The 22,929-nt window shown below is 45.3% G+C and overlaps 1 protein-coding gene across 3 annotated transcripts in view; it reads left to right on the forward strand.

The window, feature by feature from the left end:
• Positions 1 to 22,929, forward strand: part of Ttc7b (tetratricopeptide repeat domain 7B) — a 215,169-nt gene that overhangs the window by 130,476 nt on the left and 61,764 nt on the right. For all 3 annotated transcript variants that reach the window (XM_052185252.1, XM_052185251.1, XM_052185250.1), the window contains exons 13-15: positions 1,871 to 1,928; positions 7,792 to 7,864; positions 10,511 to 10,671. In XM_052185252.1, the coding sequence (XP_052041212.1) occupies positions 1,871 to 1,928; positions 7,792 to 7,864; positions 10,511 to 10,671 (292 nt within the window). The remainder of the gene's footprint in view (positions 1 to 1,870; positions 1,929 to 7,791; positions 7,865 to 10,510; positions 10,672 to 22,929) is intronic.

A 22,929-nucleotide genomic window follows, 5' to 3' on the forward strand; every position in this document is an offset into this window, starting at 1 on the left:
AGGGAACAGAAGCCAGGCCATCCTGGGATCCTGGCCTGGTGATGGGGAGTGTTTGGGGCTCCCCTGAGCTGTGGTCACAGTGGGGCTAGTGGCGCCCAGGTTCCTAGCCAGCAGGTACTGGGAATCTCTCTTGAGAGTAAGAAGAACAAGGCCTCAAGGATGCAACAGTCAGTGCAACAACACTCCCACCCTGGCCCCAGCCCTGCGCCTGGCCAGGTCCTAAGGGAAAGGATGGATATTGGGTCTTAGGTACAGTATAGAATTAGGGACAAAAACCTGCAGGGATCAACCCTTCACTGGCCAGGGACTGTGCACCTCTTCATTCGCACATTTTAATTCACAAATCTGTCCAAATGCAGTGTAGCTAACCCATGGCTCTAGAGTATAATGATTTATATATTTCGGATATGCTAAAAAGTTTTGGTTGATGGGTTTTTTAACTTTAAAATAAATCTTAATAACTTTAAAATAAATCTTAATTATGTTTTATATAGTTAATGAAACTTTTGCAGAAAGTATAAGTTGATGTTATTTTATGATTAATTTTTTAACATTTTTAAAATATAGCATGAATACAAAAAAATCTTAATACAAATATATAACTTAATGACTAGAACAAGGCAAACTGCTCTGAACTGCCACCCAGAGCAAGAGGCAGGATCTTGCCGGCCTCCTGGAGAGTCCCTCACTGCCCTGTCAGTCACAGTAGAACAGAATACTACTGTGACTCCTACATATTAGCCCAAATCTTTCCCTTCTCTACCCTAAAATATTGCATGTTTGACATGTCAATTGCTTTTTAGTACTAGATTACTGGCTACTTTTCCATGTACATATGATATATTGGCCATATTCAGCATGTATTCAAATAACAACTTTTAGAAGGAGATCTTACCCACATAAATTCTTGGTTCACAGTCTACCTTTTAACAGCTTCTAGAACCAGTACACCCTGCTGGGCCTCTTATAGCATTGAAAGTTCTGTTGGGTCAAGTAGAGGTTCTCTATAGATCCATTGGGGTTCTGAGTAGTCCCTGTGGGCAGCCTCCCACTGTTAACGTCTTGGCTGGCAGGAGCTGCCCCTGTGCAGCGATTAGATTAGGGTCTCCTGCAGTGCATCTGCAGACAGATGGTTCCCGACTCTTCCTTACTGTAGTAAAAAGTGCCCTTTTAGTTCTATAAGACTATAAGGGAGCCATTTTTCTTGTTTTACACAGGGAAGTGTTTGCTCTCAGCCAGAAAGCCTCACTCCTGTGAACTGATATTCTTACATCCATGTTGGGTTTTGGCAGCTCCATCTTTTTATGTTGACATCAAGGTATTAGAATCCTGGCCATTAGCAGACATGAATTAAACTAGCATCAAGCCAGAGTCCTTGGCCCAGGGTCATAGCTGCCCAGTACCAAAGAATCTCTGATAGCCATTCACCCATTCATGGTGCTTGAGTCCTGACTGAACCCATCCTGGCAGAGATGGTTCTACATGTCTACCTGGGGAACCAATGTGTTCTTCCTGGAGTTCCAAATGGTCTAATCTCCCACCCTACCCCAGTATACGCCAGGTTTCCTTTTAACAGAATGTGCCTGAAAGTAGTGATAAGGACAGGTCGGATTCAGAATGACACAGCCCCCTGTGTGTATGACACATAGGCCCCAAAGCTCACACTGTTTCCTTGATGTTGTTCCACAGTGATGTCCTGATCATAGACACACAAAGCCTTAGCAATGGGACTGGCTGCCTGTCCTATCAGTGCCTCCTGCAGTAGGCACTCATAGCTCGGTACATACAGCATGGCTTTGGTAGTGGGTTTAGTGTGGGCACACCCCACCCCAGCTTCTCCTGACGCCTACTAACAGAACCCTTTTCTCAGCTTCTTTGCGAGGGATGCAGGAGGTCCTGCAGAGGAAGGCACTTCTCGCATTTCAGAGGTGAGTGGGTGTTCATCTTTTCACTTGCTGTACGTAGTGACAACCGAACATGATGAGAGAGAGAGAGAGAGAGGCAGGGTATTTTTAAAGATTATGTAAACAGTGTTTTGCCTCCGGGAGGATGTCTTGAGCAGCAAACACGAAACATCAAAGCTAGAAGCAGAGTATCGCTCGTTGCCCTGTTGGCTACACTTTTAATCTGTTTATTCATTTGGGTACTTTTTATTCATTCCTGATAAAGTGATTTCAGCTCTAGAAAGATAGACATGTTGTCTAGGGAGATCGTTCCTTTATTAAAGACATTTGTCATCATCTTGAAAAGAGGTCCTTCCCTCCCCACCCCTGGCTTTTTATGCATGTCAAGCTGCAGGATTTTACATTAAGAGTTGAAGAAGCTAGAGATTTGAAAGTCTGTAAAACAGCCCCTTAGCAGCCTTCTCCAACTCTCCGCCCTACCTCATGCCACAATACCTTGTCTCTTGTCTCTGTCTTTGTGCCTCTCATGAACACAGAACAATGCATTATCATTATAAAAGCTGAGTATCCCATGCTCCTGTATATTCCTGGGCAGGCAGGACCAGCAATAACACCATTATAGTATGGGGAAGAGGTGCAGGAGGGAAGAGTCCCCTGAGCGTAGATGGGACCCAGGGTGGAGCCAGGCTCTACTGGCTCTAGCCCTACCGTACTTGGTTCTGCTCATTACAGCTATAATAAATCATCCATACTGAATTGGTCCCTGAAAATACATCCCTCTGAGGGGAAATCTAGAATTTGAATTGATCCTGTTGTTTTAAATACATCAAGTTACACTGATTTCTTAAAACTATATTGCTTCGTTCCTTTGAAAACTTCACGAGCCTTCACTGTACCAGCCACCTTGTTAGATCCTTTCCTCGGAATCACGCCATAGTGTAGGTCTGTCCTGCCGTCCATGTGCGGTTTTTCATGCAGTCATTAATGCTTGACTTTGCTACTTGAAAGTGCCCCTGCCTCTCTCTTTGTCTCCAGGCCGGCTTGTCCATTAAGCCTCCTCTTTGCCACTCCCGTTCCTGATTGGTGACAAGAAGCCCCAGTCCACATCTGCACAGACCCTGTCTCTGGGCTTAGCTTTTGTTATCAGTGTTTCTCAGCCCAGAGCATGCAAGCATTTCCATTTCGGATGAGTCCAGGTTTTACTTTCTCCAGTTCTTACTTGTCAAACCCACATGTGGATGCTTCAGAAAGCGGCCACCACATCTGTTTCACTTTCCTTAAATCAGCACATCTTACTGGTTCTCTAAAAACAGCCACAGTGGTGGTCTGCCTGGGGCTGCCTGTGTAACGGAGGGTTATGTAACAGCTGCTCTGTCAGCCTGAATTCTCTTCTGTTCCTTTTCTGCTTAGGTTTAAATTCAAAGAGATTTAACATGTTTGCTCATAAGGCAGCTAAGGAGCCATAAACCCTCCTAACCTAACAGAGTGCACTGCAGAAGGCTGACCTAAGTTACTGTTTGTGCGAAATGCAGAACAGTCTTCAAATGCATACAGTGATTTTGATTCAAGCAGACACTGGCTGTTTTAAAGAAAAGGCTTTAAGTAAATAAGACAAATTGTATTACTTCTTAAACGCAAATAGATCATTTAAAACCACTTGGGTAAGAAATTTTCTTTCTTTCTTTTTTTTTTTTTTTTTTTTGGTTTCTTTGAGATGGGATTTCTCTGTGTAGCCCTGGTTGTCCTGGAACTCACTCTGTAGACCAGGCTGGCCTTGAACTCAGAAATCTGCCTGCCTCTGCCTCCCAAGTGCTGGGATTACAGGCGTGTGCTACCAACACCCGGCCAGAAATATTTTTCTACTATGCATTTCATTTAAGTTTCCCCCAAATTTTATACTGATATTTGTTTCTGATTTTGTTGTTTGTTTGTTTTGTTTTTTAAAAAGTGTGGTACATTTAGAAGAGGGATAAGGTTGCAGATATAGCCTATAGGAATGAAGTCTTAATTATAACTAGAGCCAGGATTTAGAAAGATTTGTTCTCTGAGGCACTCAAAGGGGCAGTGTCTGAATATATCAGAGGGGTGAAGCAGATATGGAGATATCAGCTGTTCTTACCCATAAGCCACTTCAGCCAGATCATCCATGTTGAACAAAACTATGGTAAAGAAAATGCCATTGTATGCAGTATTGTAAGCTGTAGTTTCACTGAACTCACATCCTATTGAGAAAAGCAGTTCCAAAGATGATGACAGCAAGTGTCATGACTGCACTAGCAACGCTGCTCCTGTGGGACGTGGTGGCATTACATCATCTGTGTTTGCCATTCAGGGTGGCATGGGATATTCAGCCTCAGTTTGCTGTAGCTCCTCCCCTAGTGTGTGTGTGTGTGTGTGTGTGTGTGTGTGTGTGTGTGTGTGTAAAGGATGAGATATTGGGGCCGAGCTGTCCCCAGAATGTAGGACTTTCAGTGAAAACCACCTGGACAAGCTTAAAGTGTGTCACTAGTGAAAGAGCTCTGGTTGAACCATGTGTGCATTCATGAGTTCTGTGTCCATTGTAATCACAAATGAAGGGGGCTGGAAGAGAAATTAGCCAACCAGGGCTGCAGGATGAAGGTCTAAAGGTCAAAGACACATCCTTCCACTCCATTTCTCCTTCTGTCTCTTTTTTCTGGATATTCTTAGGTGCTTATAATAGATACTTCATAAATTGTAGTCATCATTGATATGGGATCTGTGCTTTATAAGCCAGAATCAAAACTGATCAGCATTACCTACATTCCTGGATCAGCTCCAGACACTGTTGGACATGGAATTTAGGAGTCCATTGGATATGCTGAGGTCTAGCTGGGTGGTCTGACTCATCCATGTTCCAACAGCAGCCCAGTGTGGGTGCTATGATCACCCATTACACTGTGATGTTCATTTGGGGTTTCTCCGTGTGAGGTAGGAAGAGCTCCTTACGGAAGGGCACTTGTATTGTTCATCTCCAGGATCCCTAGAGCCTGGTGGCACTTACTCTTCAGATTACGTACTGTAAGTACTACATGATATACAGGGATACATAAATGGATGAATGGGTGGACGTGCATAGGTCAATGGATAGGTGGGCTAGTAGATAGATGATAAGCAAGTGGATGGATGGATGGATGGATGGATGGTGGGTAGAAGGGAGAGTAGGTAGATGGTGAGGTAGCTAGGATGGTGGATAGATGGAAGAGTGTGGCTGGGTGGGTAGAAAGGTAGGTAGGAGGGAAGGAGGGAGGGATGGATATATAGGTAGCCTCCTTTTCATGGGAGAAGAACTGAATTATTTAAGGTGTAGGCACTTTGCCAGTAGAAGCACCGTGAGCATCTTGTGATGGAATTTTTAGTTGTCTCAATTTCCTTTAGCAACCTCGTCAGTGCTCCTGCGTAAGGGTGGATTGTGGAGCTGCAGCTCCATGTAGGCTCGTGCCCAATTACCTGGGCATTGAGCAAGTTAGCAGTGAGCATACCAGAGGGCCCTTGTCCCCAGGAGCTTCGCGGCTTGAGCTATCCCACACAGCTGCAGCAAGGCATGTGGCGCCTACAGAGAGCAACCCCCACTTGCTTTTTCTTGTTTTGTTTGTCATTTCCCACTTACCCCCTTTCTTTAGCTGAAATAGTCAACTTAATTCATTTTGCAAACAAGGCACTTAAACTATGTGTGTTTTAAGGTACACTTCATTCAAAATTGGCAGTTGCGTTGTTGTTATTAGCCTCATTGGAAATTCTTTAGAAGTTACCATAAAGCACCCTGGAAACACCAAAATTGTTAGCACTTCTAGTTTGTTTCTTTTACAGGCCTGTGGTTAGTGATCCATAACCCTTTGTTGAGACCAGGGTGAGGCCTTTGGCCATAGCTAAAAAAAAATCCACACTCTGAATTCACCAGATCATCTGCCAACTCGCTTCATCAGCACTGGATAGAAGCAACCATGATTTAACTTAATTTGTGGAAAAATACAAACTGGGTTGAGAAAAATTATAGTTCTGACAAATTATTTTTGATGGCTGTAGAAACCTGGCTTTATTATCTTTTGAAAGAAGATGAGATAAAAAAAATTACTTTACATAACAAAATGTTTCTTCGTAATCGATTTTATAGTCATTTTCATTGGAAAATTGAGAAAGACAGAAACCATGACATGTTCACCTCCCTTATCAATACCAAAGAAAAACAAATGCGTGGAGAGCCAGTGCTTGTAACCCATTCACACTGGGAGGCAGTGATGGGTCTGCAGCCCCCATCTCTTAAACCCAGGACAGAAAAGTGCAGAAGCTGTGGCTTGCAGCTGGGCTGCTAGTAAGGATTCCCCAGGAGTGAGTTTGTTGTTTGCTTAGTATTAACAAAAGGAGCCACGAGGCTCAGTGGGTAAAATGCTCGCTGCACGAGCATGGCGTCCTGAGTTTGATTCCTAGCACCCACATAAAAGCTGGGTGTGATGGTGTGGGTCTAATTCCAGTGCTGAGGAGGTGGAGAAAGGTGGATCCCCGTGGCTCACTGGCCAGTCAGTCTAGTCATGACTCTGAGCCTCATGGGCAGGGAGAGACCAGGCCAAGAGAGACGGAGGGAAGGGAGAAAGCGTAAAGACCAATCAGACAGGTACTTCTGTCCTCCGGAAGTACACACAGGCAAGCGTACCTGCACACGCACACACACACACACACACACAAATAATAACAATACTTTTGTACCTAAATTAAATGGTTTAGAAAAGGGTAAACCCCAGCCCTGCACATACAGCATTTGCCCAAACGATGCCCAAGGTCATGGAGTCGGCATGTTTTCTGGACTGTGCATATTAGAAATCTTTTTTCTTTTCCCATGGAAGACTAACAGTTAACTAAAAGGCCTCATGTCTATAGAAAAGTTTGCAAGTTGGCCACAGATGACTCTGTAATGATTTAGCTTTCTGTTTCCTCTTGAATTTGCCTTCTCCGGGTAGAAGTGCCTCCTCTGATCACTGAATGTTGTCAGAGCAGAGAGGGTTGTTTGCTCTCCAGGACCCGCAGTTTGCAGTTAGTCTGTTCCATGATCCTCTTTTACCTAAGAAAGTTTGTTTTTTTTTTCTTCCTACTTGTCTGTTAAGTGCAGAAGTAGGTCCTGTAAGCTATCACATTTTGGATTGCTTCTGATGAAATACAATTAACTGCCACATAAATGCCAAAAAAAGATGATATTTGCAGTCGCTTAGGCAGCCAAGACAGCCTCTTCGCATCCCACGGCAAGGCCAGGTAATGCTGCAAAGCCTGATGTCCCGCCACACTCTTACACAACACAGCTACAGGAGCATAGTTGGTAAACTGCATGGGATGTGGTAGAGCTCTCAGAACGAACAGTGTCGTTCTCGTCTCCTGGTTCACAAAAACCCAAGTCTCATTTTCTAAGCAGAACTGATCTTTGATTTTCATATGTTTTTTTCTGAAATCTAGAAATTTGGATGAGTAGTGTTAAGGTCACACCAAACTTAAACAAAGTAGCCATTGTCTGGTCAAGAGTTTATACTGAAAAAGGGTGAATACTTCTTCAGTCGATTAGACCTGCACACTTGATTTTTACTGTGACCCAGTGCTACACTTGGGCTTCCTCTGTCAACCTTGGAGCCTGTGGATTCCTTGTCTCTAGGGTCCTCCACGGTCTGGGAACCAAGATGGCCATTTTAGGTGCTGGACAAAAGCCAAAACTTATTCCCGTAATATATCTGTGTATGGTAGTCAGAATGTGGGGGAAGGGTTAAGAAAATGATATACAATTCAGCTGAAAATGTGGCTTTGACACCAAAATGCAGATGTGAAGACAGTTTTTGATAGGCTAAGCAAGTGTGGCCTAATGTTCTAATAGTGGTGAATACTTTTTCAGGGCCCACAGCCTGTCACCTACAGATCACCAAGCAGCTTTCTACCTGGCCCTGCAGCTCGCCATCTCCAGACAGGTCAGTGTTTACAGTGTGCCCTAAGCCTGCTGTGCGATGTCCCTTCCAACTCCTTCAGCTAGAGGTGTCATAAGACTTACCTGAGGCTGCCTTGGAAGCCGGACACTGCTCTCACAAGAAGCTAACTCCCAGAAAAGACCTTGGGGCTCAAGTCTGTTTGAACATGTGCTGTGAAGACAGAAGGCCCAGGCTGCACTCATGAGAGTGAATACACAAGTCTAGAGGACCCAGCCTGAGGCCCGCTGTCCATGTGAGTGCAGAACAGCATGTACTGACCCAAGAGGTCGCTGAAGAGCCTTTGGCCTTTGCTAACAGGAACGGAGTAGTGGGAACCAGTGCTGAGCTTCATGGTGGGGACTTAGCCACTGGCTGGAGCCTGATTGTCACAGGGGTATTCATGCATAACTGGAAAAGGCCGGAAGGTATCAACCAGAGCACCAAATCCTTTAAAAGTACATAGATGATGTGAACACTCACACTTTGCATCTCCTTGCTAGAAGACCAAGTCTCACTAGCCCTCATCTTCCCAGAGGCATCTTGAGCTGCCTTTCACATTCTAGTTCCCCTTCCCCTACTCCACTACTTGTTCTTGAAATGCAGCCATAAGCTTACCAGTCCACCAGCTGCAAGATGCTGGTGGTGACCCCAGCACGTTCCTGAGTGCAGACTGGAAGAGTGAATCTGATGTTGGCTCTGGAGATATGTCATTCTCTATAGGCTGGGCTGAGGTATGCATTATCCTTCCCAGTTGCCTCAGAATAGTGTTCAGAAGTGGTCCCATTGGCAACCTGGGAACAGAGGCCAAGACACCTACCTAGAAAGGTCTGTCATTGGTGGAGTGTGGCTTACGGCCGGCCTGGCCAGGAACTGCTGCTGGAGTCAAGATGTGCTGACACTGACCATCTATTTCCTTGAACCTCCTCATGAAACCATCTTCCTTATATAGTATCAGTCCTTTTCACATGAGGTTGCAGGAAGGGAAGACCCATGCCTGCCATTGTCGCTGCCTTGCCTTGACATTGGAAACACTTCTTGGTATGTGTTTGACACCCAGAAGGACTTTTTGAGTGAAGGAGCCAGCTCTGAACCCCTCAATGCAATCCCCTCTAGAGACATCATCTTGAGCCCCACCTCTGCCTCTGAACATTTGACCATCCCTGTAAGCTAGCACAATGAGGATTGCTGCCTTTGTCTCCCTACTTAAGGCTCACTGTCAACCACATAGAAGGTTGACACCCTAGAAAGTGGATAGGTAGATGGAGTCCTCTGGGTACAACCTGTCTACAAGGATTGTAGGCATATAATGTTGAAGCGCCAAGGCTCTAAATGAGTGTGTCCTTGTTGACTGGGACAGAGGTTGTGACACTTCTAGAGAGGGATCTGAACAGCCAGAGTCACCCCCTTTTCATCACTCAGTAGGGTGATGTGCTCAAGTCATCTTCTCAGCTCTAATGACCATGATTCCAGGGTTCCAAAGAAAACCTCATAGCCAGCACTAAAGGCATAGGTCCATGTAGAACTGAACTCAGAGTGGAGTCTTTGAGTCACAGATTCTCCTAAAGGCCAAGGTGCCTGAAGTTTTGGGAAGAGGTAGGAGAGTTAAAGGATAGAGTTAGAGGCCACATAGGCGTCCCCTGGGCAGGTTTGTCAGAATGCCTCTATCCCTAGCTCTATTTTGAAATCCAACTTCAGATTCTCCTTTCTATTAAACCTGTGAGATAAGTTTTCAAATACCTACTGAACATGTAACCCTGGGCTTCATGCTTTTCAAGAACATGTTGTGAGGCTGGGAAGATGGTGCAGTGGGTAAGGCGCTGCTCTTTCCCTGGCACTCATGTAACGTCTGTAACCACAACACTGTGGGGCAGCAACAGGTGGATCCTGGGAGCTCTAGGTTCAGTGAGAGACTGCCTCAAAAAACAAAAGTGCAAAGTGGTGGAGAAGATATCCCATGCCAAGCCCTGGCCTCAACCTGTACATCCAAAGGCAACACACGTGTGTATGAGACACACACACACACACACACACAAGAGCATGCTGAGCAGCTGTTGCACTGGTGATCAAGGTTGCATCTGCACCTGATTGAATTTGGATACATCTGCTTTGCAAGTGGTCCAGTGATTTGTTTCTTGCAGCCAGTTACTTCGGGCTGTAGTTTGGAAAGGTGTGGGGTTTTGTTTGTTTGTTTGCATATTTCCTTCATGTCCCGTGGAGATCCAAACATCTGGTCCTTAGAAAGCTCTGCTAAAGGTTTCATGGCTTATGGTGTATTTTAATTGCAGTAATGCTCTGAAAGGGAGAGTGGTTCAGCTAAGGCAGTTTGGTTCCATTAAGAATCCCTGGGAGCTTGTCTGTGTCTCCATTTACAGAGAGATCATCTTAGACATAATCAAAAGTATGTCTGTTCTGTGGGCATCAAAGTTTATTTAGAGAGAAGATGGAAACAGCAGAGGAGTGGGGTCTCTCCTGTTCCCTCGCTGGTCCTGTTTCTGCTGAAGAGGATGAGCTCTCGTTTGGCCAGTATCCTGTCATGAGGACTCCTGTGTGGGTGCAGCATGATATAAAACAGCTCACAGCAGGCTTGGTGTACCCAGGGCCTCTTTGTGTGACTGTTTAAACAGGCTTTGGGGTTTTGTTTTAAATCAGATACCAGAAGCTCTAGGATACGTTCGCCAAGCTCTCCAACTCCAAGGTGATGATGCCAACTCCCTACACCTCCTGGCTCTCCTGTTGTCAGCCCAGAAGCATTACCACGATGCTCTCAACATCATCGACATGGCCCTGAGTGAATACCCAGAAAATTTTATGTAAGTAATCCTGCCATTGATCTTACCTTGCTCTGGAATTACTGAATGAACTTCACTCTCCTCCTCTCTGGACTGTCGAATATGAGACCTTCATGGAAACTCAAGGAAGGCAGAGGAACTGTTACTCCTATTCCCCCCTCCCCCTGTCACCCGGGTGCTTAAAACCAAGCTGTGTCCTAGCCATCCTAACACAGCTCCGGTACCCCACCTGTTCTTCCCCACTGTGTTCCCTGAAGCACACACGGTTGTACCAAGATGGTAGGTGAATGTTTTGATAGTTTTCAAGAAAAGTAGTAAGTAAATAATAATTCCCATCACTTGGCTGTGACGAAACTGTTAGACTGTAATCTGGATTAGGATGCTTAATTCTCTGAGCCTAGGTTTAGTATCTAGGAGATACAATTTCTTGAATAAGTTAATCAATACTTACACATACTATAAGAATCATCATCACAGCAGCCACAGGCTTGAGCCTACCTAACCGTCATCACATCTGTCCTCTGAGTCACATTTTTTATTGAGCCCACAAATGTGAGATTCATAGACTCCACTCCTGGTGGTTAGGCCTTGTGGAGAACATTGTCTTCTGGGCTCCCGGGTTACCATTTTATCATCGCTGGGGCTTGCTTACCAGTACACAGTGGCCAGAAATAGTAACCACTTCTGCGGGCTGGAAGGTTCTATGTGTCTACATGGCTGCAGATCCAGTGACAGGGTAGGCACAGCTTGAGGTGGGTGGGAGGATGAGAAGGAGGCCTTGCTTTCTCCGTTTAAGTGGTTCACCTCTGGTTTGGTCGTCCCGCCTCCTCCCTTCCTGGTGGTTTTATTTATTTATTTATTTATTTATTTATTTATTTATTTATTTATTTATTGCCTTTTTTTTTTCTGGATTTGGTTTTTTCGAGACAGGGTTTCTCTGTGTAGCTCTGGCTGTCCTGGAACTCACTCTGTAGACCAGGCTGGCCTCAAACTCAGAATCCACCTGCCTCTGCTTCCCAGAGTGCTGGGATTACAGGCGTGCGCCACCACCGCCCAGCTCCTGGTGGTTTTAACCAGTGCTGATTTCCACTGCAGATACATCTTTGTCTTTAAGGAAAGGGTGCTTCTCTTCTCCCCGTCTCCGTAGAATCCAGGAAACCTGCAACTCGAGAGTTCTTTTGTAGGCTCAGCTGTTTGCAGAGTGAACTACAGAGCTTTGCTGCAGTTCTGCTTCCTGGACATCTCAAACTTGCTCATGTGACACCTGTGCATTTCTGTATTTTATCCCACAATGTTTGTCCCTATAGAATCACGGTGATTAGATTATGTTTTAAAGTACTTTGTCCTTTCTCCATCCTGATAAAGTGGCAGCAACATGATGCAGTTGGACTTGCTCTCTCATCAGTATTTACAAAGTGCCCTTCTAGGACTCCTCCCTCCAGCACACATGTGCCCACGCATGTGTGCACAGTCACCCCCTCATGCGCTATGACTCTCCAGCATGTGGGTCCTGCTTCAGTAGCCACAGCAGCACCCGAGAGGAACTTCCTAGACTACCAGCCTCCCTGCACAGTAAGCAGTCAGCAGTAATGGCTAATGCGGCAGTGCCTCTACTGTCAGCATCTGCCAGCCTGAGAAATAAGGAGCAGTGGTGGAGCTAGGTGCACAGTGTAAGCCTGTTCTTGTAATGCTAAGCTACAAACTGGAAAAATCAGAGGATGAGGCGCCATGTCTGAGATCAGCTCAGGACTTGTCTGCTTTTCTAGCATTTTTAGTTCTTCTTTTGTGATGGGAAACTTCTTTCTAAGAATACCTACTAAAAGTTGAGAGCAGATGTAGTCTGTGGATTCCACAGTTCCATGATTACCTAAGTAGAACCTGTTAGCACCAACCGAAGCAAGAATGACAGGCAGTCTTCTCCCAGTCCCCAGTCCTTTAGTCCTAGTCCTAAAGCCTAGGATTGCCTCTAGTTTCTTTTATTCCTAGCCCCATATGATAACAAACTTAGTTGATATTATGTTCCGACTTGTTCCCTAGGAATGAAACTCCTCCCATTAGGGTCAGCGCTGCCTGTCTTGTTGAACAGTTGCCAGGTAAGATAGCTGAAGATTCTCATAGAAGCAGCTGATCCTCCAGCATTACCCTGTCTGAATTAGTCTGTTTTCCATTACTATAACAAAAAGTCTGAAGCTGAGTAAACATTTGTAAAGAAAAGAGATTTATCTGTATATTTATCTAGAGGTCCAAGGGCTTGGGTTAGATTCTGCTCAGTGTTGATGAGGGTCTCCTTGACTGTATCTGGTATATCACATGGTAGATGGACACGGAGGGAACACATACACAACTGAGAGATCACAGCGTGAACAGAAATCAGTAGAGCAGGAATGGTTCAGCCTTGCACTTTTATAGCAGTCTATTCACATGAAGGTTAACTAGGGTTCTCAGAAATTACACCAGTTGCCTGGCAGTGGTGGTGCACACCTTTAATCCCAGCACTTGGGAGGCAGGTGGATCTCTGAGTTTGAGCCTGGTCTACAAAGCGAGATCTAGGACAGCCAGGGCTACACAGAGAAACTGTCTTTAAAAAAGAAGGAGGAAGAGGAGGAGGAAGAGGAGAAGGAAAATTATTATTACATCAGTTACTTCCAAGAGCAGTGTCCCCAATGACATAATGGCTTTGTACTAAACCCCACCTCTTTTTTTTATTCGATATATTTTTTATTTACATTTCAAATGATTTCCCCTTTTCTAGCCCCCCACTCCCCAAAAGTCCAGTAAGCCCCCTTCATTTCCCCTGTCCTCCCACCCACCCCTTCCCACTTCCCCGTTCTGGTTTTGCTGAATACTGCTTCACTGAGTCTTTCCAGAACAAGGGGCCACTCTTCCTTTCTTCTTGTACCTCATTTGATGTGTAGATTATGTTTTGGGTATTCCAGTTTTCTAGGTTAATATCCACTTATTAGTGAGTGCATACCATGATTCACCTCCACCTCTTAAAGGTTCTACCACTTTCCAACATCACCACACTGAAGACCAAGCTTCCAACATTTAAACCTTTGTGGGACACTCATGCCTAAAACATATGCCATATGCTTTGGTTTGGAAGTGTGTACCCCAAAGACCCATATTTCGAGGCTTACTCCCCAAAATGGTGCTTTGAGAAGGTACCTTGGATCTTTAAATGGCAATATCTTGCTCACTTTTCTATTGCTGTGACAAAACACCATTATCAAGACGACTTATAAAAGAAAATGATTACTGGGCACTCACAGTTTCAGAGAGTGAGTTCGTGGCCATCCTGGCAGGGAGCATGGCAGGCAAGCATGGTGCTGGAGCAGTATCTAAGAGCTTTCTCCTGGATCCCCAAGCCTAAGGCCAGGAGAGGGCTAACTGGGAATGGCTTGTGCTTTTGAAATCTCAAAGCCTGCCCACAGTGACACACCTTCTCCAGTGATCCTTCCCAAACAGTTCCACCAACTGGGCACCATGCATTTGAAACTATTCATCTATGGGGACCGGTGACGGTTTGATAGGAATGGCTCCCATAGACTCATGTGTGCAAATGCTTGGTCATAGGGAGTGGCACTGTTAGGAGGTGTGGCTTTGTTGGAGGAAGTGTGTCACTGTGGAGCCCAGCCTTGAGGTCATATATGCTCAAGCTATGCCCAGTGTGGTACACAGTCTCCTGCTGCCTGCTGATCAAGATGTAGAACGATCATCTCCTTCCCCAGCACCATGTCTGCCTGCATGCCACCGTGTTTTCCTCCATGATGATAATAGACTTTGAAACTGTAAGCCAGCCCCAATTAAATATCTTCCTTGATGAGAGTTTCTGCGTGTCTCTTCACAGCAGTGGAGACCCTAACTAAGACTGGGCCATTCTAATTCAAAGCTCCATATGTGGTATCTGATAGAAGTTTCTAGGTTATTGGTTATTGTTACTAACCACCTGTGGCTTATAGATAAAAGAAATGTACTGTACCCCTAGGCCTTAGAGAGTTGTAGGCTCTGCTAGAGACATCATTAGACCTTAGTTTGTCTTCTCTCTACTTTCCTTTTCTTTATGACTCACAAGCTGAGTTTGCGCCACTCTGAGTTCCTGCCAAGATGTTCTGTCCTGGTTAGAGGCCAAAAGTGATGCAGCCACTTGAATTTAAGCTGGAACCTCTAGAACCAAGTTGGCTCTTTCTATGCATAAGGTAATTACTGTAGGTCTTTCAGTGCTGCATCAAAGTGGACGACACAGCATCCTCGTTCTCCACGGAATTATAAAGGATTTTAGTACCTTGAAAAAGCTTGACAGGGACCAAAAACGTCTTAGCTAAGAGGTGCCATCTCAGCCACTTTTTCATTCAGAACAGAACTATAAGTGAATAAAGATTTGGATTCTTAGAACCAGAAATCTTTTTTTTTTTTTTGAGGCAGATTCCTAGATAGCCAAGGCTAGCCCAAACTTACCTTGAGGCTGAGGATGATCTTCAACTCCTGGTCCTCCTGCCTCCACTTTCTGAATGCCAGAATTACAGGTGTGTGCCATCATGCCCAGTTAATGACGTGTTCAGGATGGAACCCCAGGGCTTCATGTGTGCTAGGCAAATATTCCACCAACAAAGTCACATGAGTCACATCCCTAGCCCGGAAATCTTTGTTAAAGAAACTCCCCCAAAAGTAAGGTTTGGAGAAGCTGGTGTTCTTGGCTTAGTTCTGGAAGGGAAGGAATATAGATTATTTTTATAAAAGCCGGGTTTCAGTCCCAGGAGCTGGACAAACCTGGCTCCAAACCTCAAACCTTCTACTCTGAATAAGTCACGTAGTTGCTTTGTCTCATCTTTTCATCCACAAAATGTGGATGATGAATGCCCATCTCAGAGGGTGTTGTAAGAATGGAGATAGCTAATCTAGTTATAAGGCATGGTACCTGGTAACTGCTCAGTCAATACAAGTAATTCATATTACCACACCACTCCAGTGACTTCAAACATATTTTAGAACCCTTTAAAATTGTCATTAAATAATGAGTAGAAACTAAAGAATGTCTATTGTATTTCAGAGGATAGCACAGAACATGAATATTCATTATTTAAGAACACTGATGGTGCCTGTGGCTTCATTTGTTCTCATGCAAATATTCACAAATATTTCCCATGTAATACAATGGCCAAGTCTCATTTCTAGCCAATCCTGTTGCTAGTCACCTGAGGGGTTAATTACTGTCCTGACTTCTGTCCTGACTGTTGTCTCCTAGTCCCCTACTGTCTGTTTGTGCTTGTAAATAACGAAGATTTTTAGCTTAAAATGTTTTGTGTATTTTAAAACATAACCCAGATACTACTTGCTTTCAGTGCTTAAAATTATGCTGCTGAGGTTTGGTCTTGTTGCATATTTATCCAGTCTACTCTAAATAGATATGGTTGCTCTTTTCAGGGGCTGTGATAGAAATGCTGCTGGAAATATTCCCTGTAAGTCTCCTAGTACCTATGTTCAAGGATTTTTATAGATTTTATAGAAGATTGAAAGGTCAGAGGTCATAGGATATGTGGTTTGATTTTTTTTTTTTTTTTTTTTTTTTTTGAGACAGGGTTTTCCTATGTAGCCCTGGCTGGTCTGGAGCTATGTAGACTTGACTAGTCTTGAATTCACAGAGCTCTGTCTGCCTCTACCTCCCAAGTGCTGGTATTATAGGTGAGCATGTGATACCACACCTGGCAGGTATGTGTATTTTTAACCTTATCAAATAATTCCAAAGCACTGACAGGCTATGTTCCTTCTGGCCCAAGAGCCCCTATGACTCCTGCACCAATATTGCCAGACTTCTTTTTGGTACTGTGGCTATAGGCTAATAATCGCGTTTCAAGTTAAGTGGCTTGTCTCTCCTTACCAGTGAGGTCAGCCTTTTTTTCATTTGTACATTGGTCGTTTAGTTTTCCCCTTTTATAAAGGATATATAGAAGTCTTTGCTCACTTTTGAATTGTGTTGTCTTTATAATTTATGGGAGGGGGCGGTATGTGCATGTTTTTCATGCATGTCTGCCAGGGCTCTACCACTTAGGTATATCCCCAGTCCTCTTTTTGTTTGCTTTGAAGTTTGAGACCTCACTAAGTTGCCCTGAACTCACTGTGTAGTCCAGGCAGGCCTTGAACTTGTGATCTTCTTCCTTTAGCTTCCTGAGTACCTGGGTCACAAGCCCACACCACCAGACCTTGTTCCAATGAACAGTACTTTCTGTGCATAAGGAGCCTTTCCTCCCCCAAGATTAGGAAGGTGGTCTCCTAAATTAGCCTCTAGAAGTCACGTAACATTTCACATTGAAATCGCGGGATCTGTCTAGAGACTTCGTGGGGCAGGGGACCATTGTGCTTGTTTCCCATGTGGCTCTCCAGTTGCACCAGTGTCACACATGTAAAGGATCTGCTTCCCTCTTGCTGTCACTGTCACTGTCACCGTTATTGCTGTCCTCAGTCAGATGTCCAGACTGTGGTTCCTGGGCTGTTTCTAAGCTTTTTCTTTAATGCCACTGGTCAGTACACCCATCTCTGTGTGCCTGTTACTTGGACGGGGTCTCTAGCCCAGGCTGCCCTATTCTCCGTTGAGTCATCTATGTATTTAGAGGGTAACCTTGAACTTCTGATCCTCCAGCCCGGTCCTCCCAAGTGATTGATTACAGACGTACACCCAGGCTATATGGTGCTGTGGCTGCAACCTAGGGCCTTATACCTGCTGGGCAAGCCCTCGACCAGCTGAGTGTCATCCTCTGCCTTATCCTTACTGCTTTCGACATGAGGCAGGCCTCCCTTATCTCTGTGGGTACCTTCCTGGGCATCTCGGCCATTTCAACCCTTTTAGTCAAGTGGGTGCCAGGTGCCCATTGAAACAGTTGTGTCCTAAAGTCTCACTTCAGATCTGAACTTCTTACAGATAAAATGCTGAAATGAGTGTATTTGTTTGGGCCAGATCTTTGCAGGACATGGCCAGGCTGTCATATCCCAGGTGGCTTTCGGGGACTTCCGTGTCACCAAAATGTTAATATTGATGCATCAAGCTTACAGTGCCCCAAGGGAAGCCAGTACCAAGGGTGAAACCAACGTGCTTATGCAACTCTGCAGTAGTTTTGTCGTCGGCCTGGAGTTTGATTTTTCCCTGTTTAAGTAGAGAGCGTGCTCACCCTCACTTGTGTCATCTATTGGTGAGGTCATAGGATCAAGAGCTCACCCTCACTCGTGTTGTCTATTGATGAGGTCATAGGATCGATCGCGTCATGAAACAGTCAGATGTTAAGCAAAACACAAGGAAGGGACTGTTCAAACACAAGTTTGGGTCTTTATGTGTGAACACCTTCAGGTATATTTTCAACTAAAATAAAACATCAGTTTCACTCTTCTAAAACTCCCTCCCCTACAAGGATCCCTAATGGGTACCCCTGGGAGGACTTTGTCAGGTTTCCTTTTTACACTAGTAGAAACTTTATGAAAGTCCTGGACATATTACTTAACAGTAATGGTTGGTAACACTCACATACTGTGCTATAATAAGCATGATTAAAACAACGGATCTCCAGAGATGGTTCAGTGATAGAGAGTGCTTGCTGTTCTTCAAAGGACTGGGGTTCAGTTCCCAGCACCCACATGGGGACTTACAACCATCTGCAACTTCAGTTCTAGGGATCTGACACCCTCTTCTGGCCTCCTCTGTGAGTGCCAGGCATGCACATGGTTGCTGCATGCCAGTAAATACTCATACACTTAAAATAAAATAAAAAATCGATAAAACTTAACAAAAATTATTTCTCAAGAGAACATCTGTGGTGGGCAGTATGCTTGCCCCTGCCTTTACAGACAGGAAGCTGAGGCACAACCTGTCCTGTGGTTCATACTCTCAAAGGAACTCAGCATAAGTTGAAGCCTCCTCTTGAGTTTAGTGATTCCAAAGGGGCTATCATTGTATCTGAGCTGAGTAATGACATATGGGTGTGCCTTTGGTAAGGAGTTGGACCTAAGGAAGAAGGTGTTTACCTCATGGTTCTTGACCTGTAGATATTCAAAGGCTGTCTGGGTGGGCTGAGAGCACAATCCGAACCCAGGAACACCAGGCGAGGGACAGGGAGTGTGGGCAGTTACTGTCTAAAGGATATAGAAAGTTTTGTAAAATGAAGAGTTCTGGGGACCAGAGAGATAGGACCCTCAGTAAAGGCTTGCTGCAGAAACAAGCACTTGAGTTTGACTTCTAGAACCTGCATAGAAAGCCACATGTAGGGACTGGGGAGACTTAGTGGCTAAGAGTGCGAGCTGCTATCCTGGAGGACCAGGGCTTAATTCTGGCATCTACGCGATGGCTCACAACTGTCTGTAATTCCAGTGTTAGAGGATCCAAAATCCTTTCTGGCCTCTGCAGGCACTGCCCGCATATGGACAGAGACACATGCAGACAAAACACCCATACATAAAATAAAATAAAATACTTTACAAGGTCGTATTTAATGGTGTGTCTTTCTAATCCCAGCATTGAAAAGGTAGAGTCAGGCAGCTCCATACTGGCCAGTGAGCCCGGTCAGTGAGGTCTATGCTAGAACCTGTCACAAAAGCAAGGTATATAACACCGAAGGAATGACCCTTGAAGTTGATTTCCAGCCTCTGTGCACACACACAGTTTCTAGGGATGGAGGGTGGAAAATAGTATAGCATTGTGAATGTGCTTGGACACCTCTGAACCATATGCATTAAAGAGCTAAAATGGCAAGTTATATGCTATGTATGTTTTGCTACATTTATTAAAATAGCAACTTTCTTGACTTCTATTGTTGATGTATTTGGTTATAGGATGGGTTCCAGTAAGTATTCCTCAGAGTTAGATGACTAGGGACCTTGAGTCTGGACCAGCATTCTTTCAGTGTGACCCGCTGAGCCAGGGCCACACACCCCACACTCTTCACCCTTCCCTGAGGTTCAGCAGTGGCGAGACCTTTGGTGAACATGGAAGCATGTTAGGAGATAGGCCAGTGGCTTGGAGACCAACACTTGTTTCTGGGAAGACCAGAAAGTGTTTGTGGCTGCATTTGTTTGAGGAGGGAGGCTCTGTCCTGCTAGAAGCAGCCAGCCGAAGGTTGGTGGGTGGTGCTCCCTACACCTCTGTTCCCAAGTTCACCCAGCCAGGCAGTTCTGGTTTAATTCCTCAAGTATCTTTCCAAAAGAACCCCTCTCTTTGGGTAAAATTTTATATCCTTCAAAATGGGCCAATATCCCTGCCATCTCAAGGGCACATGTGTTTGTCAGATCTGGGAGAAGTCTGACAGACAAGGAGGTTGTCTTGATTGTTGTTTCAAAATCTCCAAACTCTCCTAGTAATTCAGTAATTCCAAGAATCGCCTTCAGAATGTATACAACATGCTTTCTGGAAACTGTGGGTCTGCAGAGCCTGGCCCAGAACCTCGCACACCTGAGCATCATGCCGCCAGCAGCTGGTTCTCTCAGCCTTGACAGCAGCCTGGTTTCCTGACACTTGGCTCTCCATGCTCCCTGGACCAGTGGCACTGCCCACCAGCCCTTTACCAGACCTGACAGCCGCTTCTGTGCCTCCCTCTCTATCTTTGTTTGACTCCTCATGCCATCCGGTCAGAGAGCTGTCCTGCCTAGGTGTATAGAGCCTGTTGCTTTGAGGGAAGTATGGTGTGAAATGGCTCCCTTCATTAAAGCAGAAATTGAAGGTTATTGGAAAGATAGCTGTGGTGTTTTCAGTTCAGCCTACCCAGGCCATTTCCTGCTTAGGCGCCATGGCTCTGGAATACTAATTCAAATTGAGATCACCCCCTGAAGTAAGAGCCTAGAATGGGAGAGTGCAGTGCCTTGAGGCGACGTGTGACAGTTGTCTGTTCTAAACACACTCCTGGACAGCTAAGTGTGTTCCACTTTATTGACTCTTTGAACAGAGAGGCCAAATGTAAGTAATATGGTCCATAAAGAGGAGGCAGGCTGAGGATCGCAGAGGGGCAGCCACATCCCCAAGCTTGGGTCTGTCTCCCGCCTGCTCTTCGCGGGACAGGATAAAAGACAGCTAAGGCCTGAAAAACCAGCTATTTACATATTCTTTGGCACTAAGAATCTTTGTTTCACCAAATCAGTATGCTCTGGGTTTTCTGGGGCAGCTGAATTGAGAGGGTGGGAAGACAGTGCTGCCCCATCGCCCTTTGACACCTAAGACCAGAGAGGGAGAAAGGTCGATCCAGATGTGCTAGCACATTACACCATCTCCTGGAGCAGCTGAGGGTCTTACAATGGCCATGTGTTTAGAACCTCCTTAGCAGTTTGATAGCTCACATCTGGCAGTGAGCCACTGGTGGATTCCTTACCATAGAAGCTGCTACCGTGGGGATGGCCAGGCCCTCAGACCCTCCTCCCCTCTGTTGACAGCTTACCAGGAGGCGGAATGCATTTGAGTGTGTAGCAGGACCAGTTGCCCAGAACGACCCCTTGAAAGCCTGAGAATAAGACTTTCTTATTGAAAGCTTGTGAGGTTTTGTCTCTCAGCAGAGATTTTTGGACTTGAACACATTTCAAAAACATTCAAGCTTGATGCCCATTTAAGTAGGCACGATGCACAACTCTCCCAGCTGTTTGTTAAACCCACTTTTTATTTATCTGCCTGTTCTGGAAAAGCATTTGCTTCTTCATTCCTAGGAAAGATCTTACTGTGCCCATTCTTGATCCCACCATGTCTATATGCTACTGGGACAGTTGCTCAGTGCTCTACAGACTCAAGGGAGGACCATGAGGAACTGCCACTGTGATTGATGCCCCAGATTGGAAGACAGATCACCTAGCATACCCTCTCTGTAGCTATGTGGGCAGCATTGGGCAGAGTTCTAGATCGGCCCTCAGAAAGTGCTCACAGGTACCATGTGTTCCATACTGCAGCCTGGGCACCCACAATTCTAGGCATAATATGATTGTTTGTGCAGAATTCCCACCTAGCTTGGGAACTGAAGCCATGCTCCCAAGAGTCGCGTTGGAGGCAAGTGAAGTTAATGCATACCAATAGTTCCATCTTCTCAAGAACCCAAGAGTTGGGAGCCAGCCTGGGCAACAGAACAAGCTCTCAATTCTAAATAAATAAATTACTTTCCCCTGGGAATGAATAAGCACAGGAAGAATTTCTGAAGTGCAAGGACCATGGGAGCTCTTTCCTGGGAAGTTGTTTTTCTTTTGTTTCAAAACACACCACTGAAGGGACGTCCTCTATTAGGGTGGAGAGCTATGAACTGTAGTGTTTCTAACTTTGCATCCACAATCCCTGGGAACCCAGCTGTGTGTGGATTCTGACTTGGGGTGACAGGTAGAAGAAAGATAGAGATTCTGTTTTTCACAAGAATCTTTCTAGTAGATTCTGCAGCTCCATGTCGTGGACCATATACTTGGAGTAACAAAGTATTCAAAGATCTGTTAAGGCCTTTTCAAGCTTTGCATTAATTGGGAAAACTTGCAACTTCTTTTTCTAATGAGGTAATAAATGACATGCCAATATGCAGTTGAGTAAGCCAGATGATCTGTGACATTGTTTCCTGGGTAACAGATGCAGAATTAGATCATTTGAGTGATCTGCAATTAGTAAGGCCTCAAGCAGTAGTTGACATGTATTAGTAGTCACCTGACCTAGCCGACACTTGTTCCTTCCAGATGTTGACAAGGGGAATAAGAAGGCTGCATCTCCGCTCTGGCACCTACCTGGCTGTAAGCCGTCATCACAGTCACCCTTGGTGGGCATCAGTCACAGTGGCTGAACTCAAGGCCACAGGCTAGCTGTTTGTTCATGTGTGTGTTTGTTTTTCTGGCATTGGTCCCTTAAGAAAGCCCAGCCAGGACTACCATGGCTCCAACCAGCACATAGTATGCTGAAGACAATAAACAGGTAGCGTTCCTTTGGGTTATACTAGACCCTTGAGAAGAGTTGGCTGGTTAGACCTGAAGATAACGCTTCTGGGCAGGGCCGGCTGCACATGGCCGCTTCGCCTTCCCTCTCAGAACACCTGTTCCCAAGTGACTCATCTGGCTTTAATCCCTCGGCTCCCTCATCACCACATTGCTCTTCATTTTGCCTTGGTTGGGTCGGCTGCCAAACCGTCTTCTCTAGTTAAAAATGTCTTTTGAGCACACTCGCCCCACCCACCCTACGCCGCCTCCTCTGCTCATCTAGTCTTTCCTTTGCCCAGTGTCACATGCACACTTCCCTTCAGGCTCTTGGCAGCAGCTCCGTCTCTCCAGGTGGGCTGCCCAGCTCTGCAGTCGGGGTCG

Source organism: Apodemus sylvaticus, chromosome 6 (assembly GCF_947179515.1).
Source record: "Apodemus sylvaticus chromosome 6, mApoSyl1.1, whole genome shotgun sequence".
In the NCBI taxonomy this organism is placed as follows: domain Eukaryota; kingdom Metazoa; phylum Chordata; class Mammalia; order Rodentia; family Muridae; genus Apodemus; species Apodemus sylvaticus.